Source organism: Mercenaria mercenaria, chromosome 18 (genome assembly GCF_021730395.1).
Source record: "Mercenaria mercenaria strain notata chromosome 18, MADL_Memer_1, whole genome shotgun sequence".
NCBI lineage: Eukaryota > Metazoa > Mollusca > Bivalvia > Venerida > Veneridae > Mercenaria > Mercenaria mercenaria.
Genome location: NC_069378.1, coordinates 20838805 through 20858879, shown reverse-complemented (window position 1 = coordinate 20858879; position 20075 = coordinate 20838805). Strand labels below are relative to the sequence as shown.

At 33.7% G+C, this 20075-nt stretch overlaps 1 protein-coding gene across 1 annotated transcript; it reads left to right on the top strand.

Annotated features, from left to right (window-relative positions):
* The first annotated feature begins 16270 nt into the window (after nt 1–16270).
* Nucleotides 16271–18880, top strand: LOC128550612 (uncharacterized). The gene is made up of 2 exons (XM_053529915.1): nt 16271–16379; nt 17210–18880. Exons 1-2 carry the CDS (start codon nt 16316–16318, stop codon nt 18013–18015), a joined length of 870 nt encoding a protein of 289 aa, XP_053385890.1. The 5' UTR covers nt 16271–16315; the 3' UTR covers nt 18016–18880.
* The last annotated feature ends 1195 nt before the right edge of the window (nt 18881–20075 follow it).

Here is a 20075-nt window from a genome sequence, read left to right as displayed (position 1 = left end):
GTTTTAAACGAAACCAAGGTTATACTAGATACATGGTCATGTGGAGTAAGAATTACGTCGGGTGAGCGGCACATAACCTTCATGGCCCTCTTATTTAATGACAGACCAAATGCGTAGTCCAATGCAATTCCGAGTGAATTATGACGCAATGCATTTAAGTAGATATCATATAATGTCTCAAATGTCTGGGCCTTATTTCTTATAAATAAGTCGTTCGTACCTCACATCTATATCATATTATATTCCAGTGTACTCTTTGTTCACAAAAACTTGTGAATATACTTTATTGTAATATTTCCTATATTTTTTAGTCCTCTGAAACAAATTTCATTATAATTCCGTTACTTATGGAAGACATCATATTTGTGAATCTAAAATATGCTTTCAAAACGATAATCTGTGATCCTAGTCTTATTTTCAGTTCTGAATTTGTGGTATCATGAAAAATCACTAAGTTAATTATATTTAATTTATAGCAACAATGCATGTCTTCTCTCCTGTCTAACAATGACCATATGTATCGCTTATTGAAAAGTCTCAGTATACTAAACATATAAAATGATTTGATCTAGTGGCTGATCCAAGGTGACTTAGTATCGAACTGGGCCTATATTCATAAAAACATACCAGGTTTAATATAGACCATGCAGAAAAATTGCCGATAATGTGTTAACAGGGAGTTTCTTTGTTTAGTCTAGTGACCTTCTATCTGATCCAAGTTGACCGAGTTTCAAATTCGATATATATTTCATAAAGACAAACTTTGCGACAAAGATTCACACACTGTAGCGTCTAAATGTTTTTTATTTCGCAGAAGTACTTGAAAAAGTTTTCCTCCTTCCTTAACAAAGAACGACCTTCACTGCGTATATTTTTGGCCCATTCATGTTTTAATACCTAGAATTATGATGTGACCAAACGTTTTACGCAGAAGTACTTTACATTGATTTCCTCCTTTCAAAACAAAGAGTGACTTTCAATGCATGTATATATAGCCCATCTATGTTCTGATAGCTTAGACAAAAAATGAGCGCCCTTAATAATATCGCCTTACTTAAGTTAAAGTATAAATATATTGTTTACTTGTTGAGTATACCGTTTGATTGGTCCAACAAATAATGTTTACGTTCCGACTGGCTGACAAATACATTGAAAGCGTTGTACGATTAACCTGTTATTCAGACGAGATAGCGTACTCTGATTCAGCGGGTGTGTGAATAACAAGGAGAAAGGATGATGAAAAATCTGATTATTTGATATCAATAAATCAATATTTTCAAATTTATATTTTGATTTTAACAATAGTTATTAATATCACAACATTTGAATAACATAAAACCATCCGGATGTTCAGATTATCTATTGATATCATAAAATGTATTCTTCATATATCAAAATCATTTAATCGAAACATCATGTTGAAAGATATCCAATGTTGTACGATACCTAAAATCACCGTTATTAAACCTCTTATAATTTGGAAGGATAACAGGTGAATGACGGATAGGAACAGTCCGCAAAGAAATTATCTTGGTTTTGTAATATCGTTCACGAAATGTAGGATAAATTTTATCATTGCTGCAATTTGCGTAAAGTTGTCATTTTCTGATAAATAAAAAGAATACAAATAGTGGTGAAAATTTCTTTTATTACATGATCAGGAAAGCGTGTTGATTGTAAATCGTAGCGTTTTGACATATACTTGACAATTTGAGGTACAAATCCATAACTATCTTTCTTAAGATTTACTATGATGTTTGGACTTGATATTTTTTCCAAAATAATGTCATAATTATGTTTGAATTGGGATTTTCTCTAGTTATTGGCGGCTTACTCAATTTGTGTCGTGATGTATATAACCCTGGGATATAAAATAAAGAGCCAGTCCGATTTTCAGTGGCGGTCATAGGTAGGCGGCACATTGGGTTATTGTTGTGGAAAAATGTAATGATACTTTAAACAATTTAAAGTAGATTCAAAATATGTAGCCGCGGATTGAAGTATGTGTCCTGATAAATAGGCTTCAAAATTATTCTTAAATGAATTGTGAAGCACATGATCACCGGACGCAATAGAAATATGCTACCCCAATCAAGATATGATACTGTATTTCAGTTTATGTGCCTCGCTTTTAAATAATCCACCGTAGCTCAGTGGTCTAGGGTACCTTTTTTAGAGTAACAATTCTGAAGGACAGCGGTTCAAGCCTCTGTGTTTTAATCAAAGTCAAAATCACTGTAACTCAATTTTAGAGTAAACCGAAAATTCTGGTCATTTATGTACTAAAAATTGGTAATATTAAAACATTGTAATGAAACTCTTAGTTTTTTGCCAATATCTTTAAAATTAATCAATGAACACTTTCAACATTTTACACACATTTAGAAACATATATTGTAAATAGGTTGACTGAATTAAAAGAAAAAATAAAGTCGCAAAATACGAATTGATAAATAAAAATAAAACCATATGTACCAGTAACTAACTCATATATTTTAGGGTAAATTAGGTAAACACTTGTTCCAAACTGCGTTACGAAATAAATGATTCTAATCGAAAGCGCATGCGAGTAGCCTAGCTAGTACTAGTATTGGTAAAAGTTATAGAAAAATGGGTTGTAGTAATAAAATAAGGAAAATTTTAAGATGACAAATTTATTTCATTGACATTTCTTTGCAACATTTACAATTATTTGTCTAAACGTATGCCCAATTTAGGTAACGTTTAGATATTTGCAAAAAAAGTGTTACGTTAGGAGAATTGTTATAGAATCGAGTATAAAAGATAGAGTATATTTCGTCCCTTATTGCACTTACTAGTATTTCTTAATAATGTCATGTTTTTCTTTTATACTTAGCCCTCTCATGCACATGTTAAGAATAATGGTTTGCGATTTGATACACCTGGTTTTCGTGGATATTCCATGTCTCTTGTTTTCTTTTATATTCTAGTTAAGTCATTTAAATTGATTGCTTATATTACTTACTTGTTCAATTTCTGATTTTGTTTTTTGCATTTGTTATTTTTATATGAAAAATTATAATGCTCCATATGAAAATTAAAACCAATGTGACTTGTTGCTCATTCCTTTTTTCTCATTTGTATTACTTACTTTAGTTAGAGATGTAACAAGTTCTTTGTCGCCCTGTGATGCTACAGTTTTCTTGATGTAAATACCTTAATAATAGGCACATGGATTTATTTAAGGTGACATACATGTAGTGATATACTAGGTAAGCAGATTATTCATGTTTTGTATTACTGCAGTGTTATTAACGGGCAAAATTGAAAGAATAATTAGACAAGAAAATAACGACAACATGACCATATCCCTTCTATGTTGATGATTTACACCAAGGTTCGTTTAAACGGGGTAGAACTTGTCGGAGTTGAGTACGTAAGGTACAAACGTAGCTGTATTATTGTAAAATCAAAAAGGGCCGTAACTCAGGTAACGAGAATGATGTTCACAATCTGAGACAATTGTATCCTGAAAATACTTCATAGAATGCTAATTTAAAGTCTAAGAAACGGGGCTTACATCAAAACCTGTTTTCGGATATATAAGTCCGGACAATATGCACAAATCTGCTTAATGATGATTATGTATACAAAATTTCATCTAAATTGAATGGACACTGTCCAAGAGTTGCGTGCACGAGTTGCAAATACAATTGTAATATTGTAAGGGCCAAAAAGTAGCATAGCTCATGAAAATATAAAGGGACATGAAATTTGTAATATATGCATGTCAATTTCATGCTGTTGGTATAAACCAAGATTCATTTAAACTGGCTGGAAACTGTAGGAGGAGTCGAGTACAAAAATTACGAATGTAACTGTAATACTGCCAAGTTCAAGAAGAGCATAATTACTAAGAATATATTCGGGCATAACATTCCCACAATATGTGCATGTCCACTTTATGTTGATGAAGCTTACAAAATTTGATATAAACTGGATGATCTCTGTAGGGAGAATTGAATACAAAAGCAATGCAATTCCACTCAGACATTATTCGACTCTTCTTTGCGTATATGAAATTCGATTTGCAAAGGAAAGGTTTTTCTTTATATGAGCACTTCTGAAAGTGGTGAAATAAAGCGGATTCAAGACGAAAGCTGACTTTTGACTATAATTCCGCCCCGATTTACACGATCTAAGTATAGCACAGAGATTGTACGAAGCATTCTTTATTACAAAATAAATCATGTGGTATGCTGACGATTTCCAATAGTTCCACCTGGTGGCCGTAGAGGAGGTTCCGTGCATGCGGACCCAGCATAGCGGCCATCCCGGGAAAACTCTTGTTTTCTCGTGAGCGGGCATCAAAGTCGGCTCTTAACGGATACTTGCGATTTTTCTTGGCGACGCCTGCTTGGCGTTGTAGAGAGGGTGGGCGCCTAGTGCGCCCTTGTACGCCCAGGTGGTGGCAGTCCTGGGAAAAAACTTGTTTCCAAGCAAGGGTGGGCTGACGTGTTTTGTCATGAATGCCATAAAACGCTTTTATGCCTCCAGAATTTGGTTGCCCGGGTACCACCTGATGGCCATTGTACATGCATGGACCCGGCATAGCAGCATTCCCGGCCAAACACCTTAGCCCACCCTTGCTTGGAAACAAGAGTTTCCCAGGATGACCACCACCTGGGCGTGGTAGGCGTCCACCCTCTCTACAACACCCATCCGGTGGGACCTCGGGTTCTTCTACAGTTACGGGACTGGACGCCACCAAATAAAATTGCAAATATCCGTTCATGGCCGACTTTGATGCCCACTTACTCAGTTGGTTGACTGACCATATATTTCTTATTATTTTCATCTCGCTTTAGTTCAAATATCATGATAAATTAGGAATTGAATATTGATGCAAACTATCCTATGCTACAATACAACTCGGTATTTCCTACTTTCGTTTTAGTGACATGATTTTAGGGGAGGTAATTACATAATATTGTTGAAAATTCATAGCCTAAGTTTTCTTTCTTCTTACTAAATTAAATGAGCACTATCACTTTTGGTTGTCACATATGATCACCTGTATTTCTAATTAAGTGCTATAACTGCCGGAAGTTGTGGCAGTTAACTGCTCTAACTGCCAGCAGCTGTAGCGGTAAACTGCTTAAACTGTCAGTAGTTATAGCAGTTAACTGCATTTAACTGCTGTAACTGCTGCAACTGCTTACTGCTCACTTCCCACCAACTATTGTTATATTTTGAATCCATTAGTAAACCGATACCTCGAACTTATTTTGTTCATTATACAATAGCCAAATTACTCTAATTAAAAGCATTTCATTTTAAAATAAAAGTATCTTGCTGATATATTATTACATTGTACTCCGTCTACCATATCTTACCATTGCATTGTCAATTCGTGGGCTGGCTACTTTGCAGTGTGTTTCTCGGGTTGCGTTTGAAGTGCTCTGTGCAGCCAGGAACTAAATCAGACGTCTGTTCTACTGAAATATTATACTTAATATGCAACGAAGTTCTTAAAAGAATTGTAAAACTGCTCTTTCAAAAAAGCGGAATGCAGGGCATCCTCACAATACATTAGGCCTTGTCATGTTATTTGAGATTTTACAAAGAACGCTAAAGAGGCTAGAGTATTTCAAGGAAATATTTAAAAGTAATCTGAATCAGGAACATTTGTCTTCGCGTTCCAGCTGGCACTCGGTTGTATCTACACTTTACAAATCTTTTAAAACGACAACTAGTCCAAGAAATTTGTAAAACAAGTGTGCACTTCCTGTGAAAAGTATGAAACTTGGCATGATTGTAGATGGATGTATTGTTCTTCAATTTTGACTGGGAAGCAGGTTTTAGATATTCAAAATGACCATCAAAATTCAAAATGGCCACCATAATTAACATCTTTGTAAAAATGCTCTAACATGGCGAGAAAAAAATAGAAAAAAAATATAGCAGAAAGTAATATTTAGCGACAGATAAACTCTATATGCAAACAGAAAAAAATATAGCGGCCTAATCAATGAAAATCACTCTTCAAATAGACGAATTGTGCGAAAATTATGAATCGTTACATGATACATATAGAGTATATATTTGTAAAGTTCACACCTCAAACAATTTTACACTAACAGTGGATAAACAAATTCATTATGGCCAACAAAATTCAAGACGGCTGCCACAAAATGGGTTTTCCATGAAAACTGTGCGTCACTTGGTCATACTGTGTGAAAATTTTGAAACATTGCATGGTAGTATATGTATTCGTATAATACGCTCCTCAAACAATTGTAAAACTGACATTGAAACTTTTGAATAAATAAATTTAATATGGCCAATAAAATTTGCCGCCTTAAAATAATATTTCCATGAAAATCTTGCATCAGTTGGGCATATTGTGTGAATATTGTGAAACGTTGCATGATGGTATATAGACTTGTAAAATATGCTCATAAAAATTAACACTTAAATTGGGTAAATAAGTCCATGAATATGACCAATGAAATCCAAGATGGCCGCAAAAAGTCAGAAGAAATGTATTTACTTTGGAAATGCACACCAACCTCGTAGATCTACAACAGGTCATAGCTATTGCCATTGGATTAATTATCTATATACAGCCCTGATTGTTTATGTTGGTATATGTTGTTCTTCTGTCATTGACTGACCCTAGATTTAACCTGCTCTTTTAGTTTAAACATGTTTCATTCCAGCAATTAATGAAACATTCACAAAATAATAATTGAGGAGACGGACAAATAACAATGCTTAGTATCCCTCTCTTGGTATGTCGCAGTAAGACATCAAATGCAGATAAATCTGATGTCCCTAATATGTTAACAGCTCCATTATGGCAGTATTGACACAATAATTTTCTTGCACATGTTCTGTCATACGAAAGGACAACAAACTACTCATATAATTGCAATATTACATTAACCTGTGAAGTCGCAGATTGCCACACTGTAAGCCCCGATGTTGCTTTCAAGAGAAGTGCTGGTTTCTTCCATTTTTCAAAACAGAAGAATGGGGTTTGATCACAAATAGCTTTGAGAATATCCTACAAATAGATTTCCCATGCGATGTCACACCTGTTGAGAATTCTTGGAATAACCTTTACATGTATGGTTGAAGTATCTACTCTATGAAAGCTTTAGTGGGATCCGTTTTCAGTCTGTTCAGATTTGCAGCCCATCCAATATCTCTGCATTAATTATGGATGATTCTGTTGATGTGACACTCGTAGATAGATTCTCAAGTGTTGACCGTAGTTCTTGAATTGTTGCTGACCGCAAATTACCCAACGTGGAGAGAACCGGAAACGAATTTTTATTTTTCAGTTAACTGGGCAGAATGTAGAAAATATACAAAACATATCATGATTCTTTTCTGAAAGGAAGACAGCATCTCAAATGTCAACGGGTAAACATGAAATGTAAAAAAAACCAAAAAAACAAAGTGTCTACTGATTCAGAGTATGAACGTATAGTGTGCAGCCTGCCAGGATACGAGTTATATGACCTAGGGAAGTGCCTATGCCTTTAGAATCTTGAACAATAAAATGGGTCCAATCATTAAGGTGACTATGTCTTAGACTAGCTGACAAACGATACAGAATATCCTTTGTTAAAACGTATAGCAGGTGAGACCAAATATCTCATACATAAGTTTTCCTCTGGCTACCTTGTCTAAATGATTCGTGTAACAATGATTCGTAAATGGTTTCAATTATGAGCTAGATAATTCCAGGGATCAGGCAAATCACTAAATGTTTCAAACTAGCAATCTTCAGTAAATAATAATTAGCTCAGACTCCTATAGGCTGGAGACTCTATACTTGACTGGTCTTTTTGTTGAAGTTCCCGTCAGACAGTGTCTTTGAATCAACAACATACGAGTCCTATCGCATAGATGCTCGGCCTCTGTCCTCTTAATAGAAGTTGCAAATCTATATGAGTGCCCAGACTCCTGAATGTTCAGCGCCTATATGCTATCACATGTAGCATTCAACTACCATATAGGTATAACCCCGATGCTTTGGCTGTACTTCGCCAATAATGCTGAACCGTCTATAAGCTGGAACTATCCTACTATCTCAGTAGATTACCAAACTCTGGGTCTCTGTCTCAGCTTTCCGATGTACAGCCTATATTTGCTATCGTCTTTAGCATTCAACAACTCTTAAGGTAAAACTCCTATGCACTGGCCCTATAGCTCAAAACCTTGTTGAAATTCTGCAACTCTTCTTTAGTCTATGAGCTTCAAACGTCTTCGTTTTAATAACTTACCCGCCCTGACAGGGCAGTTGCAAGGACTTCCCTATCAAGGTACTGTGATAAATTATTAGTTGAATCTTTGATATGTCTTCTTCTATCGCTGGATACAGAATGATCTCCCTGGCATCCATCTACCTATTTATACCTTTGCAGAAGTGAGCTTTGATTGGTGCTATTTATAGAACTTGTTTCTGATTGGTTCAAATTCGTACATAATATTTTACAACGAGTACTTGCTCTAACAAATATCTGGTTCCCGTTAACTATTGTATATAACATAATATGTGATGCTGGGATCCAGCTATCTCTATAATTACCCGAATCATCCATAAATGACCAGCAGTTGAACTATAATAATAGTAAATGTAGCATGACAAGAAATATCTGTGCTTATGTGTTACGCTATCAATATATCAAATACACTGGCACCAGAACAGAAAGAAAATGCCCCTGTATATGTTATACCTTACCCAAAGGTATTCTATAAGAACCATGGTCATGAAGGGGAAAATATACTAACCCGTTTCAATCGCGCATTTCATGCCTAAAACACGCAGTCCGGTAAATGTGAACTATAGATATCTAACAAGTGGTAATTTATCTTCCATTGTGTACCGGTCACATTTCTTCAATACATCTTATCTTAGAAAAACAATGCATAGTTTATAGTTATTTCAACGTTACACAAAAAACTTGCTTGAACTTTCCTGGTGAAGTTCCGTTCTTGATTACAAAACCATTCTGATTGGCTGTTGTGAAAATATATGTCAATTGTCATTTTACTACACGTGTTCGCTAAAATGTGAAAATGCAGCATAAATGTGCAATATGAATAAAATAAACAGAACAGATGCAGACCAATGTACGATTTCAAATTAAAGATCATATACAAGATGAATTTAATTCATCATTTCGAGTTTTAGTGTAAAATTGTGATTTTTTTATTATTCTGTTTTTGTTTGTTTACATTTCGCCAAACATGTGCACACTGCCATGACCTCTAGACCGGATGTTCATTAGGGAAGGTCACACAAGTTTTTTCTGTGACGTTGACGAAAGCATAAAATATGTTGATAATCTCAGCAACATGGACTATTGAGAGAATGTGACTGGTGCACGATGGAAGATAAATTATCGCTTGTTCAATATACTAGGTACCCATTCACCGAACTGCGCGTTTAAGTTGAGAAATTTACGATTGAAACGGGTTAGTATATTTTCCCCTTCATGACCATCGTTCTTATAGAATACCTAGGGGTAGGGTATAACAGGTGCAGAGGCATTTTCTTTCTGGTCTGGCGCCAGTGATCAAATATACAAATTATTCTGACACCGTCCATCTACTGTTGTCTAGCATTCTCACCATATGTCATTGGCATATTCCGCTTTATCTGTTTGGCAGCCCGCCCGCTTAGCTCTGTAGGGAGAGCGTTGGTCTACGGATCACGGGGTCGCGAGTTCGATCCTCGAGCGGGACGTGTGTTCTCCGTGACGATTTGATGAAAGACATTGTGTCTGAAATCATTCGTCCTCCACCTATGATAATTCATGCGGGGAAGTTGGCAATTAATTGCAGAGAACAGGTTTGTACTGGTACAGAATCCAGGAACACTGGTTAGTTTAACTGCCTGCCGTTACATGACTGAAATACTGTTGAAAAACGGCGTTAAAGCCAAAACAAACAAACAAACAAATTTTTTGTTTGCCGATTGCATACAAAGGCTGTTCGTATGCCGTAACTGTAGTCTAGTGGAGACTGTGGCGGTGGGCAGTAGCCTTGATAATGTACATTGAGTGGTACAACGCCTCTCTAAAGTCTTTATTTTAATACCCTACATATCTGGTGAGCTTACATTTGACATGCTCAATTATTAGTAAAAGCCAAGCATTATACAGATGTTAATTTTTCCTATTGTAAATGTCATATTGCAATACTATATGCTTTAGAAATAAAATCTATAAGACCTTTTGGACGCATAGAATACCGCAAAGCAAAATAATAGTAGGCTCGGTTTGACTGAGTATGTTCATGAGAGGTACTAGTAATGGATAGTGCAACTCCCCTCACGCCACTTAGCATTGGCTTTAGCGAAATTCTGTAGATATTGAATGGATTCCTAAAGAGCCTTAAAGTATATTTGAAGTATGATTCCACGACCAAAAACTAGCCATATTATTACCATTGTCATATACTGAAAGAAAATGTAAACAGTTCTAGGCTATGGTATAGTAATTTCAGTAATATAACAATACATAGCAGCAGATCGGTAAGTTGTTTAATGGGTATGTAAGTAGCACAAATTTAGGATTGCTTATACACAGAACAATAAATTGACAATAGCAAAAATTCAGTACTTGATAGTTCTTTCAAATTCATACATTTACAAACTGTATTTTATTTTGCATATTAATTGATAAGGATATTACAATGTGTAGTTTACAATTTTTGTATACCTTTTATACACATCTGGACTGGAAATTGTATTTTCTTTTTGTACTATTGTTGTTAGTAAATTATTTCAACTACACGTCTGTGTCTGTGTTGCAAAGTTCTCTTTTACTTTTCGCCTCAGCGCTTTGAAAACAGACTAATATCAATATAAAAAACTGTTTTCCCATTTACTTTATGCACTGTACACTAACATATGCATTATTAACCTCACAAGTACCTGCTATATACCTATCTGAGCCAATTGTTGCACAATTTTTTGTAATTACAAGCAATTACTTATATTGACAAAACATTTATTATTATGAACAAAAAAAAGATAAGTTGATAAAATAATATTTTACTAATTTGAATAGTTTTAAATCAATTTCTGAGCTTTGTCCCTTGACATTTTAGGTTCTGTTTTAACTTAGGTTTCATTTAAACAAGTGGGGGTGGGCAACTTTCTTTTATAATTTTTGCATGTAAACAAATGTATTTTATACATAACTGTTTAGTATCAAGGAATACAAGTAGCATAGGATAAGATAATGTGATTTTTCAGTCTGGACAATATATAAAACATGGCTTGTATACGTTAGAAGAGACAATCAAGTATCAGTAGCGAATCTATAGATTCATAGTGCTGGCCATCTTGAAAATATAATGACCATAAAGGATTTTGTCTTAATATGATTGTCTTGATTATATAAGGGTATATATTATATATATGACTGTTCAAAGCAACACCTTTTTATGTGATGTAATTAATTATTTCGACATTTTCAAATAAAAGTTGATTTTTGGCGGCCATCTTGGATTTTGGTGGCCATACTGATTTTTCAATATAAATCGCAAACTCATTCGAAGCATGGTATATATTCCACTATGTTTCCAAAGCTTTTTTACAGGATACACACACTTGTTTTTCCATTTTCTTAGTAAACTGTATTATGGCGGCCAACTTGGATTTCCACAAACCGCTTCCTAGTCTTAAATGAAGCGTATAATATTTATGTACTATCGTGCCAACTTTCATGCTTTTCACAGAAGGTACACATTTCGACCCTTTTTATGCACGGATTTCTTTGAATGAAAGATCTTTTGTTAAGAACAAATATATTTGACATTATGATCGAGCTATGCAATCTCATACCTTTTAAGAAATGATATTTAGCAGAATCATGTTTTTACATATCGAAATTATACGAGGAGGTTACATGCCTGCGGAACACTTTGTTTTCAAATGTTGAAGTTTACAATAAATGTTCTAATATGAAAAATCCATGCAAATTTCAGTGTTTTCAGAGACTATATAACAGAAAGGTGTTACAGATAATTCGCACACACTGTATAGGTTATTAGATGTGTAGACGTCTACGCCCTCTTAAATTAGTCCGCGGGACGTGTTACTTTCCGAATTGTAAAACTTTTCAAGCATGGTTACTCGTTGATGTCACATCGGCCTACTATATTTGGCGTCATATGTGCGCAATGAAATATTGCTTCTCTATTTCATCTAGTACTTGCTTACAGAAAAGACATATTAGAATCGAAATAGTACATAACAATACATACCTCTCATCTATTTGCCTGATGGTTGCGGTCCAACTGATCCATTCTAACATATAACTTTAAAATAATTACCTTTGATATACCGGTTTTAATAATACAACATGAAGCTAAAACAACAAAATATGTAGAATTATAATCATAGAAACTATATTTGTATTTTGAAACATCTCATCAAGATGATCTGACCATGAGCATTTGGTTTAAACAGTATTTATTTCGATTACAATGTGTATATACATGCATACATACAGTTAGATACATATAAGCAAATTATAAATAGGATTCGAAAACAAGTCTTCGAAGACTTATATGAATTCGTTTCCTTGAGTGTGTAAGATTTAATGGCGTTGGTCAAAATTTTGAGTATGTGTCGTAGTGTATATTTTTGAGATGACATATTATGATATTTTTGAAACGGGAAGGATAAAAGAAGAAATAAACAAAAAAGGAAAGAAAATGAAGTTTGCTGCAATCAACAATCGCCCAGCGCCCGATGTGCACGCGACTCGACAATCCAAATTCTTTAATAAGCATCATGTCGTGAAACGTCGTGTGGCAACGATGTATGATTGAACTTGCAAGAACACGGTAATGTTTTCTGGTTGGCTTAGGTTTTCAGAACCGTAAATCAGATTTTGGAAGGTTGTTTGACACGGTAAATTTGAAAAAAATGTTTGTCTATGTGTGTTATAAAGAGGACAGACTAGTAGGAAGTGGTTCACTGTTTCAATCGCTCCATAAGAAAGTTTGGGGGTACACTATTACAATTCGTATTAAGTTTACGCTTGAATTCACTTAATGTAGATGAATTTTTTATATGCTCGGGTAGTGCGCGGAAGGAAGGAATGATTCTCTATAAAGTTGCGTGCGCGTGTGTATTAAAGGAACATCATTTATGTTCCGTAAAGCGTACCGAGTTTGTGAGTTCGTCGGAATCAAGTCTGACAGATAATTTGGAGTAAGATGATTAATCATCTTATAAAAGGTAATTAGTAATTAGCTTATGTTTTTTCCTTCTAGAAGATAATGGTTCCCATTTTAACTCGTTTAAGAGGTTATTGTAACGCCGGTAATGAATCTCGCGGCTTCGATTTGTATTGCTTCAATTTGTTTTTTTTTCTTCAGCAGTGCAATTATCCCAGACAGTATCGCTGTATTCCAATAAAGGTCGAATGAATGAAAAATATAGTCGTTCAAGACACGATCTTTTAAGTAGGTATTTCAAACCCCGTAACATTCCTATACGTTTCCAAGCTTTAGATATCATAGAAGAAACATGAGAATGCCATTTACCTTCGTTATCAAAAATGACACCTAGATGTTTATGTTCAAGTACGTTTTGAATAGGGACTGAGTTCATTGTTAACTGGGGATGGATCGGTTTAATTTTCTTTCTTGAAACCGTGAGCATTTAACTTCTTATGTGGTAACAAAACAATACAATGTGAACTGATGAACAGTGACAATGTATATTAAACTTCAAAAATGTTTTTTCTTCATATTTTGCTTTGATCCCTATGTACATTTAAACCATGAAAACCCAAAATCTTTGTTTTACATGTTCAAGAACACATGATTTCTCTTCCTTTGTATCACTTGACCACATAATTTGATAAGTGACTAATATTTTCTTCTTCTTATTTTCCTTTTTTCCTAGTAAGATTTTACTTTTTTCAAGACTTATTATTGATTTATTGTACAAAAGTGGACATTTTTCATTTGATAAGCAATTTCTTGCTGTTCAAAGTGAATTTACCTCTGACACAGAAGAGAGCAGAGTTAGACATCTTAAAAAATATTGAGTTACATGCGGTAAAAGTTCTCTATTTTGCCTTTACTCTTTAGATTACATATTGTGGAAGAAATGTAGGTAGGTTTTAATTCTGCCCCAAGATTTATTTTGAATAAAGTGAGCAAAATTTAAAATAGTCCCAAAGGACTCGACCATAATTTTTCAATGTTGGAGTTAGCATTTTGTCTCATTAAATACGTTAACTTGAGTCACCTTAATACAATGATATTGACATTTTTATTTTGTGTTTTATTATGGTTTACCAATAGTTTGGTGTTTCTTTTATTAAAATTAACGGTATAATGAATTTTTTGCAAACGTTTTGGACAGTGGCCATCACTTTGCATTTTGTCTCTACTTGAGCTTGAGGAAATACCATAAATTATACAAAATTAAAAAAAAAAAACAAAAAAAAAAAAAAAAACGGCACGGTAAAAGTTGTTTAAAATTTGCAACACAATGCGAAACACAGTCAACTTTAAGAATATACCATCTTTTTAACATTACTTTAGGGGCCTAATACCTTAACTGTACACGAAAAAATGACTCCGGCCTCTAGCGGCGTTGCTTGTTTATAAGATTTTTAAGATGACTTTGATACTTTTGTTATTCTGGGGAACTAGCAAGTCGTCCAGTAAGTGTTTTGTTAAAATACAATAGTAATAAGTTTTTAATTGTATTCACAATTCTTGATTATGACGAATATTTGAAGTTTAATGGGTTATGATGGATCATAAAATCACGTTTTTTTTTTCCATTTTTCTTTTTTAAGGCGGGGTGGGGGCACTAAATTTTGTCCATGTGTTTGTCCATCAAACCGTTCGTCCGAATTTCTGTCGGACATATCTCAAAACAAAAATTAACCTAGAGTCATCAAACCTCACAGGATTGTTATTCAGTATGTGAAATTGTGCACCTAAAGTTTTAAGTTGGATTTCACACAGCCAGACTAGTTCATATAACCCTTGAATTAGTCAAAAATATGCAGAAAAGAGCCTTAAAGCTTGTGTCACATGTATCTCAAAAAGTATTTAACTTAGGATTATGATTATGCATCATTACAAGAATATTATGCAGCAAGAGAAGCTGCGTACCTTAGGTTTTGTTGGAGTGTTCACTTAGCCGGACTAGAATTATCGCCCTTAATTTAGTAAAAACATATACATAAAGGGCATGTAAGTTTGGGTTATTGGCATTTCTTAAATGGATTTGGCTTAGGGTCAAGAAACATAATAGGGATATTATTCAGCATGTGAAGTTGTACACCTGGTGTTTTGATTGGGATTCTTTTCCTCTAACCAGAGTTATGGTTCTCGATTAAGTAAAAATATACATAAAGGCATACAAGGTTGTGTCGCAATATCTCAAAAAGTGTTTGACTCATTTTCTTTTGATATAAGGAAAATAGCATGATCTTTTTGCCGTGTTTCTTCAAAGATTTTATAACCAATAATTTCTAACCACAAGGAAGGTTTTGACTGTCGGTTTCTAGTACCATTTCAAACGTAAATTCGACTGATTAAAGCATGTCCGTGTTGCAATATTAAATTCTCTGTTCATTTTTTTAAGTTAAATTTATCTGGAAATTGTGTATGTATTGAAACGTAATTATGCTTTATCAAGAGTAAATCATATTTTGCCCCAACATGTAAACCAAACAATTATTAGGTATTAACATACGAGTATACTTTGCATTATGGTTAGTTTATGCTGTAAGCTGTAAAAACGTTATTATAAGCTGTAAGCTCTTAAAACGTTATTATAAGCTGTAAGCACTTAAAACGTTATTATAAGCTGTAAGCACTTAAAACGTTATTATAAGCTGTAAGCACTTAAAACGTTATTATAAGCTGTAAGCACTTAAAACGTTATTACATCCCGTCTTGAAACTAGTGTTACTGAACGGTATTTTGAGTTGTATTTTAAATAAAATCTGTATCTTAAAATAGTCAGATAGTGTTTGTTTAAATTTTAATATATACTTTTATTTGTATATTCTAATCAGATTAAATGTACTGAGATTTTCTTGCCTGATTTGAGAATAATTCGTCACAACAGGGGCACCAGACATCATGTATATACCAATGTGTATTCATATGAACAGAATACTGCTACGGAGGAAACAAAATATCTATATGCCACGAATATGTCATAAGGACAATAATGCGAGGGGAAATTATTTTCATATAATTAAAACCTAATACATTTCCTTGTTAGTAAAACTCAAGTTTTAAGGAAATAAATTCAGATTTCGGGGAAGGTCTTAATAACAAAATGTCTACTGCAGCAGTTGTTTCTTTGTGCATCCTTTTATGTTATCTTGGATTTGTAAGAACTGGTAATTATATTTTTTTGTGAATTTAATGTTAAAATTTCATATTTTCAACTCAAAGGCGCATGTTCGTCATGTTTTTTTTTTTTATTCTAAAGTGCTTATTTTTTAATTCACTGTATTTCTGTTGAATGAATGCAGTTTTCAGCGACATATTCCTTGAATATAGATCCTACAACAAGACAACAGTCTGCTTAGTTTCAGTGATCTGAATAAAGTTGCTGCAACTTATATTTATACAGACTTGTAATATTGATTAGTTGGGGCAAATTTTACGTCGTTTCTTAAAATAAGTTAATATTCGTATTAGAATTTAAAGAAAAAAACAAAGCGATTTATTAGTAAGTGATAAAGTCTGTAGAAATAAAACATGGAATTAAAGGAATTAATGCATAACATAAGTTGATTTTTGTAAAAAGTCATCATCCAGCCGCTTACTTAAAATAGAATCGCTACTGAAAAAGACATAGCTGCTTAAATATTATCATGGAGGCAGGCAACCATTTTAATGTTTATGACGTCATAAGAACGAGGGTAGAATTTTAACTCATATTTTAACTCTACAGTTAACACAACTCCAAAACTGATGGCCTATATTATGGCAAAGATTTTTTAATGTTTATTTTTTAATTTATGATAATATTATTTTGTTTAATCATTGGATTAATGTTGTTTCGAGATTAAATGCGAACAGTACAAGCAAAAAGTAACGCGTATCTCTTGATTAAAAAGTGTAGAACTTAGAATTAAAAAATTGGAAGCTGCATTGAGACTGTGAAATGTGTCGTTGTATCTTACTTCAGCATTTTGAATACTAGAATCATTTTATTTTACAGATACAGAGACAGACGGTTATTCTGGTGAAGTTAAAGCTTTGTTTAAAGATCTAACCGCATACAAGAGCATTATAGAAAAGGCAAAGACAAAAATCAGTACATCAGAAGGGACATGGGACAGGAAATACGCAATTGGTGTTATCAACTTGTACACACAACAGAGTTCGTTTTACTCAACACTGAACTACGAAATGCGAAACATGTACCCAGACAATACAACTGATATATGGAAACGAGCTGGTGACCTTATTAACAGGGGCCTAGATATTCTTGGACCAACGATTCATAGTTTACTCTACAGGGGATGTCGAAAGATAAGTACAAGTCCAGTTGTTGGGGAAGATTTCCTCTTTAATCAAATTACTAGTACAAGTACTTCAAAATCAACCGCTGAGGCATTTACTACATGCAAAAATGGTAACCTTTTTCGGATATCCAATGTTTATGGCGTGCCCGTTTCAAGCTATTCATATTTCCAGTTCGAAGCAGAAGTGATAATCAAATCTTGCAACATCTTTAAAGTAGATAAAGGTCCAATAAAAGAAAAGGGCTACAATCTTTATTATCTGGATGGTCAAGCCGATGTAAACGGCATCGACAAAAAATGTTCATGGGATGAAAACGGCATTGACGGAAAACGCACATGGGATGAAAACGGTGCCGACATAAATCACACAATGGATGAAAACGGTATCGACAGAGAACGTACATGGGCTGAAAACAATGCTGAAAGACCAGGGGCAGGAATCATTCCGAACTATGTAGCTTCTATGTTGCTGAGTCTGAGTATTGTGCTTTGCCACTAGACAATTATGGAAAACATTATTATATCGCTAAAATAAACAACTATGCACGCCATTTTTTCTAGAATCATTATGAAACTTAAACTCATTTGAAATAGAAACTTGAATGATGTCACCGTGCTCTTATAAACAATATACAACCATAACCATGTTACATAAATACACATAGACACATTGACTTTACAATAGAGTAAAATTCATTATTATAGTATGATAATTAAGAACGAAAGTACATCATTTTTAAAAATATTTATTCCAAATAAATGTGCATTTATATTTGTAAACATATAACGTTTGAATGGGTAGAATTAGAACCAAAGACAGCGTCTTCTAGAACCCTTCTCTTTTTGTTTGACATATTTTGCATTATTTTATTTGTATTGGCCAGAGCTTTTGAGTTTTAGGACTTACGGAATATTTATAGTTAAGGAGGAAACAAATGAAAATGGCAAAAACACTTAAAAATTCATGACTCAAACTGAATCGACATCTACAGAGGAAAGATGGAAAGGCAGATAAAAAGAAAGGAAAAGCAATATCTCACTTCAAGTGGAATGGATATGTTTGGATAATTGGATAAAACCCTTGCGTCTGATATATAAGATTGTACTTATGTAAAATTAAGGTATTATCTTGATCTGTAATTGTTGGTTTACCAAAAAAAAAGGTGTGTCCTGGAATATGTTAGAAGTTTTGAAGACTGTTAAGCAGAATCATAAGAATATTATAATAGAACATTAAAGCTTTCTCAATTTCACCACAACCGCACAAAGGTGTAGAGGGTATGTTTTTTCGGAAACAGATGACAGTTGATAGAACTACATTTTGTACGAAGAAGTGCATGACGGAATAAATGTATAGGTCCTTGTGTTTGTTTTTGAGATATTTCTACATGATTAGAGATATGCGCTCATTACACGCTAATTATTTGGATTTATTTAAAGAGTTAAACGTATTAATATTACATTATACCTTAAGAAAGATAGTAACGTTTCAGTCTTAAAAATTTACTGAATGGTTGCCATTAAGGAGGTAGGTTACCTTGTTACCAGGATAAATTGAAATTAGTTGAGCAGCATTTTTTTTTGTATTTCATGTAATATGATGTTTCAACTGCTACAATCTCAACTTCGTTTATCTCTGTCCCTTCAAGTTCAGTTTTTATCCAGGTTTGAAGAACATGACCCTCCAAAGATATTTTATATTGAAAGAAGAAGGAAAACACGGATATTTCACACTTTTCAGTGTATTTTAGTTTCACTGATATCCGTAGAAGTCTGTATAATTGATAATTTTACTTGTATGCATGTTAGCTTTCTGTTATAAGCTTAAAATGTATATGTCGCGGGGTTTGTGTTTCCATGGTAACGCATTTTCTCTCATTTTTAAACAACTATGTATAAAAAACGGGGTTTTCGACGGCTTCAGTGCAATTCTGTTAATGACCAACATGGAATATTTGGGTAATATTATCAGCAAAATACCAAGCACTTTACATGGTACCCTATATTTCTTAAAGTTTAAAGTAACATGGCAATAGAGATGTTTAAAATAGCTTTTATCTTGCTCTTTGTCGTAATTTCTTATAAAAACTATTGAATAAAATTATCTTTCTTGTTAATGTAGCTTTAAAACATATTATTTCTAACGTAAGTTATATTTTCGTGTTATCTGCATTTACTAAAACAAATTTCACAGCTTAAAATACTTACAGCAGTACCCTTCGTCTGGCATTTTTCATGGAAAAATCGTTCAGCATGCTGCTATTATTCTCATAGATATTGTTGAAATGAAAATAAAAAGCCGAAGCTGTGTTCCTTAAATAGACCAGTGTCAACGCTTTTGAATTTTACATTTAGATATATAGGCCACGGGCTTCGTTTCCATGGTAACATCAATTCAATTCAAGCAACCACACTTTTCTACTGAAATTTGAACACTTTTAGAGCTTAGTTTTAGTATATATGTAACAAACTATCAAAGCAACTGAAAAATAGGTGTTTCAAATCAAACTGAAAGTTTTTTATTTGAAAATGGCCGTAACAAGTAACCTTTCACCTAAC